Consider the following 18,265-nt stretch of genomic DNA (forward strand, 5'->3'; position numbering starts at 1 on the left):
GGTAGTTTGAGCGAGAGCTTTTTGCTCTCGCTGACCAGTGAGTCTACATAGAAAACCCATTTTGCTGTTTTTATTAAGTATTAATATTACAGTGCAGCCACCCTTTTGTTTTCTCCAACAGAGGTAAACCAAAACAATTTCCAAGTTCTCTATGAACACGCAGAGTAGAGTGTGCAGCTTCAGAATCAAGACTCGGTAGGAGACACTCCTGTGTCCAGTTCAGTTTTTGGGTTTCTATAAAATGCTCTCCGACGGGTCTTTACTCTCCTGCATAACACCTTCTCCACGAAGGGCTTGCACAGGACCATGTAGATCAGGGGGTCCATGCAGACATTGGTGGCTGCCAGCCACAGTGTGCTCTCTTTGGCCACGAAGAGCTGCTTCTGCAGGGCACAGTCCACGTGGGCAGTCGTTTGGCTCAGAGTGTAGGGGACCCTGCTGAAGTGGAAGGGGGCAAAGCATAAGAAGAACACGGTAAAAACGATGAATACTTTCCCCTTGATCCGTTTTTCCCTTTTGTTGTCTTTCTTCTGCGTTTTTATGTATGACTCATATACCTTTTTGGTGATAATTATATAAAATAGCAACATGAGGATGAGGACAGTCCAGAAGATGAACTGACAGATATAGCTGACAGCTTCATGCCACTTGAGTCCGAGGTAACTCTTCAGGGAGGCGCACTTCCTCACGGACTGGGGCGTCGCTGTCTTGTTGGATAAGATTGTGTTGGGCAGAGAGAGAACAAGGAAGAAGAGCCAGACCAGACCTGTGAGGATCTTTGCTGAGGTCGGGTTTTGCACCCAGAACTTCCCAAAAGGTCTCACAATCTTGAGGAATCTGTCAAAAGCAATGAGCCCAAGTAGCACTATGCTAATGTACATGGTGTCGTAGAACACGACTGCTGAGAAGCGACAGACAAAGGCTTTGAGCTGCCACGGTCCCAGGCCAGAGTCTGTCAGGATCTTCAGAGGAAGCATCAGGGTCATTATAAGATCTGAAACTAAGATATTTTTCAAGTAGACGATGAAAGTTGATGTGCTTGGAATGTGGCAGAAAGCCCAGCAAGCCAGGCTGTTCAGTGTGAGTCCCAGGAGGAAGATGAGCGTGTACAGCGCTGGGAAGAGCAGGCGGGTGACGCTGGTGTCGCGCTGGCACGGGGGGGAGGAGGGAGCTCCGCCGGTGTAACCCACAGTGCTCGTGTTGGCAGAGTCTCCCATCACTGGAAATAGACTTGGATGAAAAGGAGAGAGAAAGCACAGAACATAACTTTCTGCATTTAACGTTACGTGCTCCTTACGGGGATGGCAGGTTTGCACGAACAAACAAAAACCCTGAGCGTGCGTTAAACAGACTGGCCAATGTCTCTTGTGGTTCATAGAAAATCTAAATATTTGCCCAAGTTTAGGTTGTTTACAAACTAACATCCACTGAAAAGTTAAAATGGTGCACACTCATTCTGGAGGCCCAAGGTAATGTTGTAGCAGGGTATAAGTGCAGATTTCCTGGAGCACCGTTTGTCTTTCCTCGGAGATGTATTTTAGGATTGAATAGAAATGTCCCTGCTGGGGGCCAAAAGCCAAGCACTCCTGGGGAGGTGCCTTCTGGTATTTTTTTCCGAGCACACACTGTTTTGCTTTCTCAGCACACCTTTAGATAGCATTTCCAAGGTCAGATGCACACTGGTGGTTACCAACCCCGAGCACCCCATCACGCCCCAAATGCTCCGGCCGTGCCAGTACCTGAGCAAACCTGCAGCAGCTGTTGCAGAGGCCTCCGTGGCTGTCCCCGGATCATCCACTGTTCCTCCGCCAACAGAAGCCTTGAGCAAAGTATTAAGAAAGGGGAAATGAGTAGAAAGAAGAGATCTTTTTCTGGTGGTGTGGTGTGTGGTTTCCTTCCTCATTTTCATGTGTCGCCAAGTTAGTTAATCATGCTTTCTCTCTTCCCTTTGCTCTGCATGAGAAAGCACACTGCCTTCTCCTAAACTGGTAAAGGAAGCCTGACCCCGTCCCTCAAGTCAGACACATTTCTGGGTTTGTGTGTGTGTGGGACAGACCTGCTGCTCCTGCTCTGGGCATTATGATTTGGCTCCTTTAGAGATGTGGGATGAACAAACACAAAACTGTCCTGACAGTTTTCCAGGACAATCCTCAAATGTAGCTCCTAGTGGCTGTTTGTGTGTGTGAATTTGCTGTTCTGGATGGCACTGGTTGTTGTTAATGTGTGACCAGAGTCTGCTCAGAGCCACCTTATAGTGGATACTCGGCTCCAAAACCATGTGCACCAACGTACTCAGGGACTCCCCCCTCTCCCTGTGGCTTGGGAATGCTGACACATGAACCTGAGCTAAACTTTGGATCTCCAGAATGGAGATCCAAAGAACTGGTTTATTTTGGTCTGTGTAGCCAGATGATGCACTGTGCTGGTTACAGCCACTTTCTGGTCCTGGCAGGAGGTACTGCTACATGCAAGGCTGTGGATTGATGATGTGTTTGTTAGGTGTAATGCTGGAGTTTGGTGCAATGCTGGAATTTGGTGCATTTCTCTGTGAACAGAGCTGTTTGTGCAAGTCTGTTCCTGCCCACTGATGTGACAGCTCTGGCTCTGTGCTCGCTGCAGTGTGGGAAGTGCCTCATGGTCAAGCTGTCCCTTTGGGGCAGGCATGGATGGATTCACCAGATGCTTGAGCTGCAGCTGTGACAGGGAGTCTGTGCATCAGTACCTGATACACTTTGGCTAATGTGGGGACTGGTGTCAGTGTTAAATGGCTGGGGAGGTTGAAGAGCCTTGAGGATGGCTGGGATGAAGCTCACCCTTGCCACTGCCATCAGTGTGATGTGTTGATGTGTCCCTGGCTGCCCAGCCCGCCTCCTGTTTGTCCATCAGTGACACTATGAAGGTGACACAGTCCATTGCAATGCTCCAGGATTGTTGTCCAGTGCAGTGCCTTCTGTGTTTTCTTCCAAACTGAGCTCTTGAAGCTGTTCCCAGCTGTCAAAGGCAGCAGGTACCGGGTACCTCTGTGTGGGTCACAGTGTCTGTGGTGTCTGCTATCTGAACAGCTCATCAGACCAGGGGAAGCAGCTGCCAGGTAATTGCCACTCTGCCCCTGGGTGTAGGTGCAATAAATATGTGCAATGAGTGCTGGGTGGGAGTGGGGCTTCTGGCACATCCCTCCTGGGCACTAGTGGGAACTGGTTGGCCTGGGGACCTGTGGGCTGGTGTGGGAGCACACTCCAGGGTGACTGAGCACTGTTTCCAGGGAAATCCTGGTGCTCTGTGCTCTGCCGTGGAACCCAGTTACTGATATTGTGTCAGCTGGGGCAGGGACCAGCATCAGCAGGGCACAAAAGGGTTTGGGGAAGGTTTAACTCATCCTGAGGTTATTAGAGATGCACAGACCCCACAGCTCAGTGTGGCAGTGAGTGAGCAGTGAGTGAGCTGCCTTTTAGCTTTGGAAATTGGGGTTCAGTGGCAGAAGTGCCCTGGCAGGCAGGGACACGTCCTGGGAAGGGTGGACAGGCGATGGCTTGGGCAGGCCTGAGCTCTGGTGTGCTGGTGACACACACTGATTAATTGCAGCTGTTTGCAGTGCTGATAAATGAACCACAATTTATTCCAATAGCCCACGGGCTATTTCATGTGTGGTTGTTGGGATACCTGCAGGTGTCATGTACCTGAAAATACTTCCCTTTTTTTTTTCCAAGTTTTCCAATTGCAAAAGGGGAAATGGTTGAATATTTTGTATAGTGCAAAAAGTCTTTGTATATTTTCTAATATAATATATAGTTCTCTGTAAAAGTGTACAGTTTTGTTTATTTATGTAGTAAGGGGAAGAATTTGAGGATATAAGTCATATTGAGATAAGCCTGATTATGAAATAATTTCCTCTGACATACAACTATTACAACTATTAATTATTGGTCAGTGGATTAGGAATTGCAAGCACAGAATGAGAAAAGCACAGTGTTATTCTGTTACCAAAAATCTACACAGACAAATGGCTCCTCTACATCTGGCCTAGGTTTGTTTATCTGCCAGTTGTGTACCAGGTGACAGCTCCCTGTATTGAAAAATTACATTTAGTGTGGATGTTAGCTGCATTTCCCAGATCTTGTGTTGTCATGGACTTTGCTCTGACCCAAATTTATCTATTTCTGCAAAATCTTGGCAGATTGTGATCTCATCTGTAGCATTTCATGATTCTCTGTGAAGTTTTCCTCACAGTTCTACCTTTAAGTTCAAGCTACTTCCCTGCAGTTCTGACAGGCATGGTGACTGGGGTCAGAGGAGGTCCTTTTTGGCAAGGATGGAGGTTGAGGAGACTCCTCTGTTATTCAAGCTTTCTGTTTCTGCAGCCAGTGGTGGTGGTTCCAGCGTGCTCATGCTTCATCTGCAGGACAATTTCTAAAGAGGTCAGTGAAGCTCTGGATACTCTCCACAGGATTTGTGCTCCTTCCCCCCACGATAAGGTGGAAGGCCAGGAAGGGGCGTGGGGACCCCGAGCTCTAGACGGGCGTCTCGTCCGTGTCATCCCCTTCGTTCTGCTCCTGGGTCCGTGTCCCGAGCCCCGGCAGCGCCGTGTGCCTGCGCAGCGTGCCCACCAAGGACTTCCTGAAGGACTTGCAAAGGAAAAAGTATATGAATGGGTCCAGGCAGGCATTGAGGGATGTCAGCCACAGCGTGGTCTCCTTCAGGTAGAACAGGGTGTTCTGAGCAGAGCAGTTAAACACGTCTCTCGTCTGGCTCAAGGTGTAGGGGATTCTGGTGAAGTGGAATGGCACAAAACAAATAAAGAACACAGCGATGATGATGAAAACCTTCAGATTGACAGTCTTTTTGGATGCCTTCCCTGTACATCTTGTCCTTTTATAGGATTTGTAGAGTTCCTTGCTGATGAGGATGTAACAGACCACTATGACTGCTAAATTAACCCAGAAGATAAACTGGCAAATGTAGTTTACACTTTCGTGCCAGATTAAGCCAAACTCAGATTTGAGGAGAGCACACTTCCTCACGTTCTTGGGTGTTCTCTTCTTGTTAGTTAAAATCATGTTGGGTAACGAAAGAGCAAACATTGATACCCAGATTGCTGTGGAAAGGATCTTGGCAGCCAAAAGGCTCCGTGGAGTTGATGTTCTGAACGGTGAAGTGGCTTTCTGATAGCGATCAATGGTTATCAGACCAAGAAATAAAATGCTGATGTACATGGTGAAGTAAAACACAACCTGGGTGACCTGGCACACGAACCCTCGCAGGACCCACGACACCAGCTTTGCATCACTGAGGATTTTGAATGGAAAAGTCAAGATCATGAGAAAGTCAGAAATGACAGTGTTCTTGAGGAAGATGATGAAATTGGATTTACTGGATATTTTGAAGAAGATCCACATTGCCAGGCCGTTCATGGTGATGCCCACCAGGAATAGAAATGTGTACAGCAAAGGGAAGATGACCTGGCTGATCCTGCTGTCGCTGGTACAGTTGCTGTAGTTCCTGGGGGAGCTGAAGTGGGTTGTGGCTTTCATTTGCTCTCTGATGTCCCCCCTCCCTGGAGAAACAAACACAAAAGAGTGAAATTGTGAGCCTTGTCAGTCTGCTTCTAATTTTGTGTTGGGAACAAGTGCATGCAGCCGGTGGGGCCCGAGCTGGGCTGGGGTGACTCTCAGGTGTAGTGATGCAGTTATTTACATGATTATTGTTGTCTGAGCTCTGCCTGTGTAAAACAGGCACTGGAGGAGTTGATGTGCTGTCAGCTCATGCTCAAATCCCTAACATCTGTCTTACAGAGCCACAAAGTTTTATTTCTCCCTCTAAGATAGAAAAAATTGGCTTTTGCTCTGAATCATGTAACAGGTTCAGCTGCCAAGTGCAATCCCAACAGAACAAGTACTCCCTGAGCATGGATCCGTTCTCCCCCCAGAGCCAAGGGAAGTTACCCTGGGGCACCGAGAGAAGTGGTGGAATTCAGGTGTTCCTGCCGTGGAAACTGCGAGGGAGGGTCCTTGGCAGTCCTTCAGCTCTTCACCGTGGGAGGGGGCAGCAGTGTTCCTGTGGGATCCCTCGGAGCTGGGAGAGGCAGGAGGAGCAGCTGAGCATCCCAGTCCTCAGGCTTAGGCTTTCCTCTGGCTGTGAACTGGTTTCTAAGCCAGTGACAACAGCAGATTCCAACAGATGCACTCAGAGCTTCTGCTTCTGCTTTCTATAGAAGAGAAAGAGAAATAAATAGAAATTTAAAAAATAATTAGTGGCTTACTTCCTGCCTTTGTCTGGCTTCCAGAGACACTATTTATAAAGAGAGTGGGTATTTGTCAGATTGTGCAACTTTTCTGAGCATAGAGCTGCGCTCCTGTCTGCCCCTTTCAGCCTTGTGATTCTTTAGTGTTACTTTTGTACACAGCCTTGTTTTTTAAAACCTTTAAAGTATTTGAAAGAAGTAGTGATTGATTTCTTTGGAGGAGGTTATCACTGAAGCAAATATTTATATCTTATGTAACTTGCAGAGCAGTGCTTCAAGTTTCCAAGTTACATACAGTAACATCAACATTATATGATATATACATTTTGTTGAAAGGCCACTAACAACGAAATAAACTACACATATTTCAATTTCTTTGGGATGCGCAAGACAGAATTTTAGGACTTGGACTGCATTTTTTTTCTCAGTGGATTTGTACATAGTAAGTGTCACACAATTTCTAAACATCTGTCTTCCATTTACTGATCTGCTGTGGAATATTGATCCAGGGGACAGTGTGGAGGGTCATCCCCCAGTTCTGTCCTTGTAGATACACACAGAATTCATAATATCTGATTGAATTTCCCCTCTGTGTTTTTACCCTACTCTTCAGTGATCCCTTTTGGCACCGTTTGTCCCTACTGGCAGCCACAGGAGATGTGTTTGTGTTGGAGTCAGTTGTTGTTTCCTGCAGCCTGGGCTGCCCAGGCCGATGACGGGGATGCAGGTGATGGCAGGGACAGGCAGAGAGACTTCACTTGCTCTTTTCAGGATGAATCCTCCAGCCACGAGTGTAACCAGCGCATGGTTCTCCTCTATGGTGTGGGTAAGGAGCGGGATGAAGCGAGGCACCAGCTGAAGAAGATCACCAAAGACATCCTCAAAATCCTGAACAAGAAGAGCACTACAGAAATGGGTGGTAAATGCTCTAAGGCTGCTGTTCAGTCGCCTGTAGTGACCATTGTCTGGAGACATGCATGTTATCCCGTAATTTGGCTTTTTCCTCCCCTTGGCAGTCCCTGGGGGAGGTGTTGAGCAGAGCCCCATGGCCCCACAGTGCTTTGGGATGACCAGGGGCTGCCACCCCTAGAAATTCCATTGTAGCGATTGGCTGCAAACACTTGTGTTGGGCTAAAGCCTGGAATGTGAGTGTTCCATGGGCTCACCCTCCTGGTAACAGCGTGTGGCTGTTTTCAGCTTCTCTGGGGTGTCACCTCTGTGCACTGGGATAACCCCGTGGCAGCTCTGACGCTGTTTTGTGCTGTTGTGTATCATTATAATGGAAAACTGCAGCTAATAGGGTTCGTATGGTCATGAGTAAAACTTATTAAGGTTTTTTTTTGTCTTTTAAATCGGTAGCAATGGAAAACTGCTAGGGCTCCATTAAATATAAAATGACTGAAATAACCTTTTATGTCTGTTCAGTGGGGGACGAAGGGCAGAAGGCCCGGAAGACCAAACCAGAGGCATTTCCAACCCTGGAGACTGTGTTCACAAAACTGCAACAGCTGTCCTATTTCGATCAACATCAGGTGACATCCCAGGTACTTCCCTTGTGTCAAATTGTGGCCTTTTAGCTCTGCTGCAGGGATGTCAAATAGGAAGGAAATCCTGCTTTTTTATGAGCATTTTGTATGTATACAAAATAACCTGGTCTAGTGGAAGGTGTCCCTGCCCGTGGCAGAGAGGTGGAATGAGTTGAGCTTTGTGGTCCCTTTCAACCCAAATCATTCTATGATGATATGATAATTTGTTCTGAAGGAAAACCCTGATTTTCCTGCTTTGTGTTAGGACTCATAAGTGTGCAAGTGTGTCAGCACAGAGTTTCATCATTTTGTATGTGTTACTGGTTTTAAGTATGTTCTAATACCAGAGGCTAACATGCAAAACAAATAAAAGAGGTAAATGTTTGGCACTTAATTTATAAGATATCTTTTGGTCTGGTCTTTTGAATAAATTTATTACAAGTTTGGTTTATGTGTTATTAATGAGCTGAAAACCAATTGAATATTTCAATCAATTGAAATAAATCACAGTGCAATAAGATGCTTCTTTGAAGCAAACTGCCTCCAGAACAGAAATCAGTGCTGTAGCTGTTGGGAACAGTTTGAGGCCCAGCTGTGAAGCAGCAGAACAACCTTTTGTGTGCTGTGAGGTCTGGAAGGGAAGGGCACTGTGCCTGGCTCGGGGACAGGGAGTGACAGGGGTGCTTGTGCCTGGTGTGTGAGCGCTTTTGCCTGCACGGTGCTGGCACTCACTGCTGCCACTTGCACAGCGGGATTTTCAGAGTGCTGGTGTACCTGAGGAGCCCTCAGTCACATCTGACTTCCAGAATTTCCTTTCCCAGATCTCCAGCAATGTCCTCGAGCAGATCACCAGCTTTGCCTCGGGAACATCGTACCACCTGCCCTTGGCTCACCACATCCAGCTCATCTTCGACCTCATGGAGCCAGCGCTGAACATCAACGGACTCATAGACTTCGCAGTGCAGGTGAGTTCATTTGGTGAGGTCCTGGGAGGACACAGCTGGGGTCCATGTTCTGGGAAGCCAGAAAACCCCCAAGAGCTGGGCTGCAAATTCCCTCCGTGTGCTCGTGGCTGTTCCAGTTTCCTGCCCTCTCAGAGTGCCGGATGCTTCTCCTTCCGCCGTGCTGTGATGGTTGTGGAGAATCAATAGATGCATTTTATTTTTAAATCTTTCAAAATTAACAAAATTCTGGATTGTTTTAGAACAAAGGATTTTAGGATGGGCTTTGCTGTTTCGGACTAAACCATCATGTTACCCAGTAACACATCAGGGTGCCTGAAATGCCGTGGATTTCCAAAGAGCTCTTCTGAGGGATGTTTTTTATATTTCAAGCATTTATTTTGCTCCCTCTTCCCCTTGTTCTGTAGTGAGTAAAGAACTGCATTTTTGTTCACCTCACAGTTTTTCCTTAATGTATTTTTTTTTTTTTGCTCCTGTTTTACGTGTTTAACTGGGAAATTACTTTCAGTTTGCTGCTCTTGTGTGTGTTCCCAGCTGCTGAACGAGCTGAGCGTGGTGGAGGCCGAGCTGCTGCTGAAGTCGTCCAGCCTGGCCGGGAGCTACACGACAGGGCTGTGTGTGTGCATCGTGGCCGTGCTGCGGCGGCACCACGCCTGCCTCCTCCTCAGCTGCGAGCAGACCGCCCAGGTCTTCGAAGGGTCGGTGGCACACGTGCCTTTTCAAAGAGGGATTTTGTTCTCTCTTAAGCAAGGAAAGTGTTTTGGTTCGGGTGGTTGGAGCAGGCGTTGCAGTGCTGCTGAAGGGCCGTGGGTGAGCTCAGGTGAGCGGGGTGGAGGGCTCAGCTCTGCAGCCTGCACCCACTGCCAGGGGCTGGTGGGATCCTCAGCCCTCGTAGCCTTGGACAAGGGGGGTTGTGCCTCCTGATCTCCTGCCCATTTGCCCCGCTCTGCCCTGGGCTCCACAAGTGCCTCTGCCACAGGTGACACCAAATGTCACACGAGCCCCATCGGGCTGTAGATGAAGGTCTGTTGTGTCCCCAGCTGACGGTGGGTTTATTTGATCTGTGACAGTATGTGACACAGCTGTCAGGTGTGTTGGAACAAACTTGGGCTGCTTTTGTGTTTGCAGGTTGTGTGGGGTAGTAAAGCACGTCGTGAACCCCTCTGAGTGTTCCTCCCCAGAGCGGTGCATTTTAGCTTACCTGTATGACCTGTACGTGTCCTGCAGCCACCTGAGAAGCAAGTTTGGAGACCTGTTCAGGTGAGTGGTGATGGGACTGTTCTCACCCCTGCCCACAGACTGATGTGGGCTGCTGGGGTTTCCCTCTGCTTTCCATCTCCTGGAAATCGCCGCTGCCTTTGCAGCTTTAGCTTCACTGATGCAGGTCCCGTGTCCGTGCAGGCGCAGCCTGTGGGACCAGGGATGTGCGGTCCCGTTACCGGGGGATGTTTGGTCCCATTCCTGGGGGATGTTTGGTCCCGTTCCCAGGGGATGTTTGGTCCCAGGGCAGTGTGTTCCCGGGGCTGTGCAGGTCCCTGCTGCGGGGGGCAGGGGTTGAGCCCCGGGACCCCCTCAGTGCAGCCTCACCCCGCGGCATCGGCCCCCCCTCACCCCACTGCCCTTGTGAGCTGGGGGGGTCTTATGGGGTTCCTGGAGCACCTCGGGTGCTGCTTGGAAAACCCACAAAATCTCAGCTGCCGCATCCGTGACGTTCTGTAAACGCTTCCTTTGACGTGGGGAGAGGCACAAACGTGTTTGAGTTTGTGAAGTTTCATGCTTGAATGTTCAGTTCCTTGATTTTTAAATTTAAAAAACATTAGGTTTCCATAAACTGTATTTTTGGCTTTTACTTTTTAAAGGGGGAGTGGAAACCTTTCAGATGTAAATCCACTTCTTGTGAGACTCACAAACCACCTCAGCTGCTGTTTCCTCTCCTGGTTTGTGTACCTGGTTTGGGTTTGCATGGTTCAGATTTGTGGTTTCATTTCATAGGGAGCAGGAAAGGTGTTCTCAGTAATAATCTTAATATTTTCATAGGTTTACAGATACATGGGAACAGTAGCATTTAATATGAGAAACGTAACGAAAAAGAAATAAGAAATATAGAAGAACTACAGAAATATCTTAGCTCTATGTTCATTTTCCCGCTTAAAACCTGAAGTTTTAGTAACACAATAAAATTAGCATTTCTATTAATACTAACCTGTAACAGCAAATAAAAATAGCATCTAGCAATATATAGATATACAAGGTATTAAATCATATATTAAATATGTGATACACAGCGCTTGTTTTGAAGCACCTTTTTTGGACAAATGGACTTAGAAATTCCTGAAAACTGCTAATGGAATTTATGTATACATTTTTAAACAGCTGTGTATAAGGTAATAGCATTACATTAATTTGATTATTGGTTTCCTTGCTTCAGTTGAAAAACCCAACTCAGCTGGATGTTCACAGTAACATTTCAAGCTCCTTTTTCGCCTGCTGTAAGCCCAGCTGACTCAGGCAATTTGAGGCAATGATAAATCGCAATTCACAAATGTTCACATTTAGAGACTCACCCCCTGTGCATTGCTGTGCTCTGGTCTCCTCTTCAGTGTCTCCTGAGTGGGTGTCAGTGAGGACACAGCGTGTTTGGTTTTGTGTGCCTGGAACAGTTACTAATCTTCCCTAAACTTCCTTTTTTTAAAGCATTCTTTTCACTTTTTTTTTTTTTTTTTTTAAATCTTATCTCCTGACCACTCCCCCAGCACTGCCTGTGGTGCAAGTGCTGTCTCAGAGGCTGCTTTGCTCGGGTGCTTGGTGCTGGTTGGGTTTGGGCCTCCCTTTCTGTGGCCATGGGGTGGCTGTAGGGCAGTGTTGGGGTGTCAGGGCCAGCCCTGTGCCCATCAGTGCCTGCTGGTTTTGGTGACAGCTGTTTGTGTTCCATACACTGGATTTCTGTCTCTGCTGCTGTGCTGGCTGTCAGAGCAGAGGGTTAATGTCAGGCACTGCCCTTCTTCTAATTAATTACCCCACTAATGGCCTCGGGCAGGCAGTGACGGGGTCACAGGGCAGCAGGGACAAGGTCACAGGGCAGCAGGGGCAAGGTGTCCCCAGGGTTGGCAGTGACAGGGGGTCCCAGGGCTGCAGGGGCTGCACAGTCACAGGGTGCTGCCCTCCCAGACCTGGCCAGACACGCTGGTGCTGCTCCCTCAGCTCCCAGCTGCCTTCCAGGCCGCCCAGTGTTTCCTCTCTCTTTTTGTCCTGGGGCTGGTGGAGTCCTAAAAAACTCCAAAATTTTCATGTATTTTAAGTTAATTTAAATCAAGAGATTCTTTTCAGTAATGGGGAAATCTTCCCAGTTGGGCTAATTAGTGAAGTTTGTCCATGTGGTATAAAACCCCATCCTGGAGACAAACACTCCTTAGAACATTTTGGGTGTGAAATTTGCATTCCTCACTGACACATTTTTTTCCCCTGAAGAAAACTGCTTCACATAGAGGTGTTCATGGCCTGGAACAGTTCTTGCCCTTTTGTCTAATTGTTAATGTCAAAATATGACCTCTAAGTATCTTTTGTCTATTTACTGGTTTCCAAATGTTGTCTGTTATGTCACAATATTTTAAAATGTAGTTTTAAACTGAGATAAATGTTCTCATTCTGCCTTAATGAATTTCCCCTGCCCCACTGCACCTCCCATGGGAATGGGAGAGCGATGTTGGGAAGTGTGGTTATACTCTCTGTAGGGCCATCTGATGCCCCAGGAAGATGATGCTGGGGAGGAGGACACTGGGCCTTACCCGGCTGCTCACAATGTCCAAGAAGCGATTTGGAAACTCAAGACTTTATTTGTAGGAAAACTTGAATGAAATTTATATATCAACCTTGTTATCTGGTAGATGCTCCTTATCCAAAATGAGTTTGCAAATGTGCCTGGAGTGGTGACCCAGCCAGGACTTTCTCATCCCACGTGGTGTGTCCAGCACACTCCTGCAAGGTGCCTTTGGCACCTCTCTGTTTTTGGTCCTCAGTAGCGCCTGTTCCAAGGTGAAGCAGACAATCTACAGCAACATCCAGCCCTCAAACTCCAACTTGCTGTGGGACCCAGAGTTCATGCTGGATTTCCTTGAGAATCCCTCCGCTCACAGCATTAACTACTCGATGCTGGGCAAGATCCTGAGCGACAACGCGGGGAACCGCTACAGCTTCGTGTGCAACGCGCTGCTGAGCGTCTGCATGGGCCACCAGGACCCGGGCAGGTGAGGCTGTGGGCCACCAGGACCCGGGCAGGTGAGGCCGTGCTGGGGCAGGACACAGCCAGCTCACAGAGTGGGGATGAGGTTTCCTTTCACCTTTTTGCTTGGTGGTTTTTTGGTTTTTTTTCCCCAGTTGTTTTCATTTTCATTCCTGTTGTTGAAAATGTGTTGTGTAATTTCCTCCAAGTTCCTTGGTTCAATCAATCTGCATAGTTTAGCAGAAGGGAGGAAGGAGCAGCAGGCACTCACTGTCAGACAGTCAGGGAGGGTTTTGTACCAGCAGTTGAGCTGTTGCAGAATGAACAGCTCAGCACAATCTCTGCTCACTAGAAGTCTGCAGACGAGGGAAGGTTCTGCATTTGGTCAATGCCTCCTTCTGGTACAATTGGTCTTTCATTTATTAAGTGTGTAATTCACAAATTATGGATTTTGTCTTCATAGGCAAGACATAGGTTTTTGAAAGATCTGTTTTTTAAGTATTAAGAGTTTTATCGGGAGAATGGCTTCAAACTGTCAGAGAGTAGGTTTATATTGGATGTGAGGAAGGAATTGTTCCCTGTGAGGGTGGGGAGGCCCTGGCACAGGTTGCCCAGGGAAGCTGTGGCTGCCCCATCCCTGGAAGTGTCCAAGGGCAGGTTGGACGGGGCTTAGAGCAACTTGGACTAGTGGAAGGTGTCCCTGCCCATGGCAGGGGAGTGGAACTCGGTGATTTTTAAGGTGCCTTCCAACCCAAAGCAGTCTGTGATTCTCTGGAGTGTGGGCCATCCTTGGCAGGGCAGAGCAGCTGAGAGGAAGCAGTTTTGTAAGAACACGAAAGGGAACATCTAAATGCGGCCAAACAAGTTTCACTGTGGAACAGGGAGAAAATAACTTGCACTGGGATGAGTCAACTCTTCTCTGTTTCTTAAGCTGTTACATAACCCTGAATCATGCCCCAAATCCCATGTTACACAGTATGGGATCTGTGAAGTAAAATTCATTGGTGCCAGTTGATTCTGTGACCTGTTTCCCTGCTGATGGTGGTGCTGCCTGGCAGGGGGGAGGGCTCCTGCAGTGACCTGTCTCGGTGACCTGGGGCTGGGGAGAGGTGCCCCACACACCCCTGTCCCTGACACTGCTGCAGGACAGGTTTCTGCCAGGCTGTCCAGCACAGGGTAACCCTGGGGTGTATGTACAGTAGCCTAATCACATCAGGACACAAATCCCCACCTAAAGTAAGGAAACAGCAGTTCTGCCAAGCGCTGCTCTGCTTTAACCAAAGTATTTGTTGTGTACAAAATCCGTGGGCTCTGTGTGAGTGTTTCCCTCCTTCCAGGATCAATGACATAGGGAACCTGTGTGCAGAGCTGACGTCGTGCTGCACCCTGCTCAGCTCGGAGTGGCTGGGGGTGCTGAAGGCTCTGTGCTGCTCCTCAAACCACGTCTGGGGCTTCAACGATGTGCTCTGCAGCGTGGATGTAAGTTCAGTATCTTCTGAATGCCTGTGACACCCATTTACCTCCCGTTTCCTTAGAGGGGTGGTGAGGCTTCAGTTCTACACAAAATGCAGAGAACAAATTCAGTCTTCTATCCATTTGACTTTTCAAGGCTTTTCATGAGGTTTCTGACTTATTTTTATTCCTTCCTACATCTTCAGAGTTAATGCAAATTTGAGCAGTGCTTAGAGTTTTGCCTTTGTAAATGTGTTCTGTTCTCTATGAGGGGATGATGCAGAGTGCCAGAGTGACTCCTCAATAGGAGCAGGTGTGGCCATGTGCTTTTCCTAAGATGCTCATGGATGTGGAAATAACTGTCTCTGTTTTAAGGACCCTGTTTTGGTGTTGGCTCCTTGATTGTAGAATGGGTGATACTGCTATGGTCAGCAGGATTACAGTGATTGATGTGATCCAATACTTGATTCCATATATTTACCCTTAGTTTGGGGGCATTTGCCTTTGGGAGCATGTTAAAGCTGTGTCCATAGGGACATTCTTTTCCTGAGGCCAAGGAAGGAGTCTTGATGTTACCTAGTTTTATTGAGTGCTAAAATTTTCTCCAATTTTTATGAGACTAGTGTTTTTTATTTCAGAATGTTGATATTTTAGTATTTGAAATTGGTGTTAGTTAAAATTCAGTTAAAAGCCATATTTGCCCTAAGATGATTGGGAAGTGCATTAAAAATGCTCATGTGTAACCACTTTATGTTTATTGTGTGAATGAATCCCTCAGCACTCGTGGCAGGGGTGTGTGCCCTGCTGTGTGAGGCCTGGCAGTGTTTCCCTGGCAGGTGAGTGACCTGTCGTTCCACGGCTCCCTGGCCACGTTGGTGTCCATCCTGATCGCCCGGCAGTGCCTTTCCCTGGAGGATGTTGTCCAGCACGTTGCACTGCCTTCCCTCCTGGCAGCTGGTAAGAGAACACCAAGAGAAGAATTTAAAGTGAAAACCTTGAGACTTCCTAAGCAGTCTGCAGGGGTGAGACGAGCAGCGTGTTGTGCCTGCAGTGCCAGTGCCACGTCCTGCAGTGCCAGTGCCGTGTCCTGCAGTGCCAGTGCTGTGCCTGCAGTGCCAGTGCCACGTCCTGCAGTGCCAGTGCTGTGCCTGCAGTGCCAGTGCCATGTCCTGCAGTGCCAGTGCCATGTCCTGCAGTGCCAGTGCTGTGCCTGCAGTGCCAGTGCTGTGCCTGCAGTGCCAGTGCCACGTCCTGCAGTGCCAGTGCCACGTCCTGCAGTGCCAGTGCCGCGTCCTGCAGTGCCAGTGCTGTGCCTGCAGTGCCAGTGCTGTGTCCTGCAGTGCCAGTGCTGTGTCCTGTGGCTCCCAGGGAGCGGTGCCAGGGTCGGGCAGAGGCTGGGAGGGTGAGGTCAGAGCTGCTGGCAGGGCACTGCCCCCCTGTCCCCAGTGTGTGCAGCCTCACCTCCTCCTTGCTGCTCCACACCGTGCTGCAGGTCCTGCCACACCTGTGCTGTACCTGGGCTCTTCTTTGTTGGCCACTTCAGACATTTCACTTTCTCCTTGGATTTGTGTTTCTTCTTGCTGCTTTAACTGTCAAAAGCCATTACAACCATATATTCTTTTCTGCCATTAATTATGTCTCTTGCTTACAAAAGTTCCTGCCATTCTTTCCTGATTTTTAATGACTCAAGGCCATAAATGCTTATTCCTGTTGATGAAATCATTGTATTTCCATCTAAAATGGGGCTGTGAGGAAGAACATTCCGAGGCCTGCTGCTGGGACTTGTGAGGTCCTGGGCAGATCCTCATGTCCATGTGAGGTCCTGGGCAGATCCTCATGTCCATGTGAGGTCCTGGGCAGATCCTCATGTCCATGTGAGGTCCTGGGCAGATCCTCATGTCCATGTGAGGTCCTGGGCAGATCCTCATGTCCATGTGAGGTCCTGGGCAGATCCTCATGTCCCTGTCCCGCCTTCCGCAGCCTGTGGGGATCAGGATGCTGAGCCTGGGGCCAGGATGACCTGCCGGCTGCTCCTGCACCTCTTCAGGACACCCCAGGTGTGCCTCTTTGCCCAGGAAACAGGTGAGTTGTCTGCTGCTTGGTCCTTGCATTGCAGAGAGTGAACCCAGAATTGGTTTTTGATGGCTGCAGATTTTATGGGTGAAAATATCCATAGTGCAAGTTCAAAATTGCGCATTTCACTGGTGAGAAGTCGATACCAACAGTTCTTACTGGTTTGGGAAATGGTTTGGATGCAGGTAAAACTTTAGGATTTTGCTGAAACTTATTCATTATCATCACGTGGCAGTGATGAAGAATGGCAGTGACAGAGGCACTAACAGGGATACACATTGTGCTGTTTGGGAGCTTAGTGTGGAAACAGAGAGTAAATGTGATTTCAAATGGGGTATAATAAAGCATCTTGTCCAACAGAAGGTACACGAGAAAATTAGTTCTCAGGATATGTTAAGGTGGTTCTCTTTTCTTTTAAATGTGACTATTTTCAGGTCTGATATGTGTGTGTTTGCCACAGAGCAAAAGAGGAAGGAAAAAGGCAAGGAAAAAGCACCTAACAATTAAATGCATATGAGCCTGGTGATATATATACATGTGTTATATATGCATGACTTCTAATATTTGGGCAAATTTGATAACAAGATTTGATAACAATTCTATCCATGGGAAAACGAAATTGAAAGAAAAATCAGCTCTTAAGTGGTGTCAAATTCTTCCATCTAAAAGTAATAGTAATTTCTTTTCTGACATAAATTAATGAGCTTTTTTGCATATTTGAGAAAAACGGGCAAGAGCTGTGAGGAATACTGACTGAGAACAGACAGATGTGGCTTCCCTAGAAATACAAGTCGATTTGAATGGATAGGAAAAATCATGACTGAACCATAGGAAGTAATACACATCAAACACAATGAGACCACGTTACAGACTGTCCTTACATCTGGCTCAGTTAACTGCCTCAGAGGGGTGATGGATTCATCCTTCCCCTCATCCCTCCCTGCCTTGCAGTCTGTGCCTCTCCTCCTTCAGGTTGCACAAAGCACTCACTGACTTCTTCAGGCTGCAGAGCTGCAGAATTAAGTGTAACTCTGCAACAGGCATGGACAGCACTGAATTCTGCCTCATTTGTCACACAGATGAGGTGAGGGAAGTAATTTCCTAAATCTGTGAAGTCAAAACCAAAATAGGCTTCAGTGTCTCATTGTGGTTAAATTCACTGTTCCCATGGACACAGTGAACCAACAGGCTTCTTTTTCTATTTCAATGCCCATAGCTTATTTTGATATTAATCCATCATAACCACATATCCCAGCTGAATTAATGACTTACCTGTTGGGCTGCACTTTCAATTTCAGAAGATTTCAGTTCTTCATTCAATTCTTGTACTTCTGTAGCTGTTCTAGCTGAGGAGGATTTCACACAAAGGAAATGTTAGTTGGTAAATAACACCCATTTTCTACAAAATCTGCTCTTCTCTCTGTAGGGAAATTATTTCCTGGAATTCGTTCTTCCTGTGACCGTCACCTCTTGGCCGCTGCTCACAATAACATCGAAGTGGGAGCTGTGTTTGCAGTTTTGAAAGCAATTCTGATGCTTGGTAAGAGTGTGCAGTCCTGTGTGATGTGTTTGTGCCAGTGTTTGGGTGGAAAACAGCTTGTGCTAGTTCACTTCCCTGGGAATGCTCCTGGGGAGGGAAAACCCTGAGGACAAGGGAAGAATGTGGCTGCTGTCCCTGCTCCTGCAGCATGTGGGGAGTGCAGACTCCAGGTTAAAGACAGATTTTTCCCTGGTGAGTCAGCCCCAGCAGAGAGGCTTTGAGCAGATGTGACTATTTCAGATGTTGACCCCGACC

General features: G+C 47.7%; 3 protein-coding genes across 6 annotated transcripts in view; 1 reads left to right on the forward strand and 2 right to left on the reverse strand.

Annotated features, from left to right (window-relative positions):
* MED12L (mediator complex subunit 12L) overlaps positions 1–18,265 on the forward strand; it is a 101,667-nt gene that overhangs the window by 65,132 nt on the left and 18,270 nt on the right. Inside the window, exons 16-25 of the mRNA XM_032697822.1 lie at positions 7,010–7,157; positions 7,664–7,782; positions 8,586–8,729; positions 9,261–9,424; positions 9,855–9,986; positions 12,743–12,970; positions 14,283–14,424; positions 15,234–15,354; positions 16,378–16,479; positions 17,897–18,010. Coding sequence (XP_032553713.1) covers positions 7,010–7,157; positions 7,664–7,782; positions 8,586–8,729; positions 9,261–9,424; positions 9,855–9,986; positions 12,743–12,970; positions 14,283–14,424; positions 15,234–15,354; positions 16,378–16,479; positions 17,897–18,010 — 1,414 coding nt within the window. The remainder of the gene's footprint in view (positions 1–7,009; positions 7,158–7,663; positions 7,783–8,585; positions 8,730–9,260; positions 9,425–9,854; positions 9,987–12,742; positions 12,971–14,282; positions 14,425–15,233; positions 15,355–16,377; positions 16,480–17,896; positions 18,011–18,265) is intronic.
* On the reverse strand, positions 45–1,990 carry P2RY13 (purinergic receptor P2Y13). Its single transcript, XM_032697823.1, has 2 exons — positions 1,740–1,990; positions 45–1,230 (listed from the first exon to the last, which is right to left on the reverse strand). Exons 1-2 carry the CDS (start codon positions 1,907–1,909, stop codon positions 186–188), a joined length of 1,215 nt encoding a protein of 404 aa, XP_032553714.1. The 5' UTR covers positions 1,910–1,990; the 3' UTR covers positions 45–185.
* Positions 3,797–17,989, reverse strand: P2RY12 (purinergic receptor P2Y12). Of its 4 annotated transcripts, none has more exons than XM_032697832.1 (3): positions 17,743–17,989; positions 5,925–6,202; positions 3,797–5,555 (listed from the first exon to the last, which is right to left on the reverse strand). In XM_032697832.1, the coding sequence occupies exon 3, from the start codon at positions 5,526–5,528 to the stop codon at positions 4,509–4,511; it is 1,020 nt and encodes a 339-aa protein (XP_032553723.1). In that variant the 5' UTR covers positions 5,529–5,555; positions 5,925–6,202; positions 17,743–17,989; the 3' UTR covers positions 3,797–4,508. The 4 variants fall into 4 exon arrangements, with proteins under 4 accessions (XP_032553723.1, XP_032553722.1, XP_032553721.1 ...); XM_032697831.1 differs by lacking the exon at positions 17,743–17,989 and adding an exon at positions 11,291–11,421 and having other exon boundaries at positions 3,797–5,551; positions 5,940–6,202; XM_032697830.1 differs by lacking the exon at positions 17,743–17,989 and adding an exon at positions 11,291–11,421.

This window comes from Chiroxiphia lanceolata, chromosome 10, assembly GCF_009829145.1.
Source record: "Chiroxiphia lanceolata isolate bChiLan1 chromosome 10, bChiLan1.pri, whole genome shotgun sequence".
Classification (NCBI taxonomy): Eukaryota; Metazoa; Chordata; class Aves; order Passeriformes; family Pipridae; genus Chiroxiphia; species Chiroxiphia lanceolata.

Excerpts from the sequence above, each read along its gene's own strand:
- P2RY13 (XM_032697823.1), bottom strand. The coding sequence starts at position 1,909 with ATGAAAATGAGGAAGGAAACCACACACCACACCACCAGAAAAAGATCT. Across the intron at positions 1,231-1,739 it reads GCTGCTGCAGGTTTGCTCAG|TCTATTTCCAGTGATGGGAG; the intron begins GTACTGGCACGG and ends TTTTCATCCAAG.
- P2RY12 (XM_032697832.1), bottom strand. The coding sequence starts at position 5,528 with ATGAAAGCCACAACCCACTTCAGCTCCCCCAGGAACTACAGCAACTGT.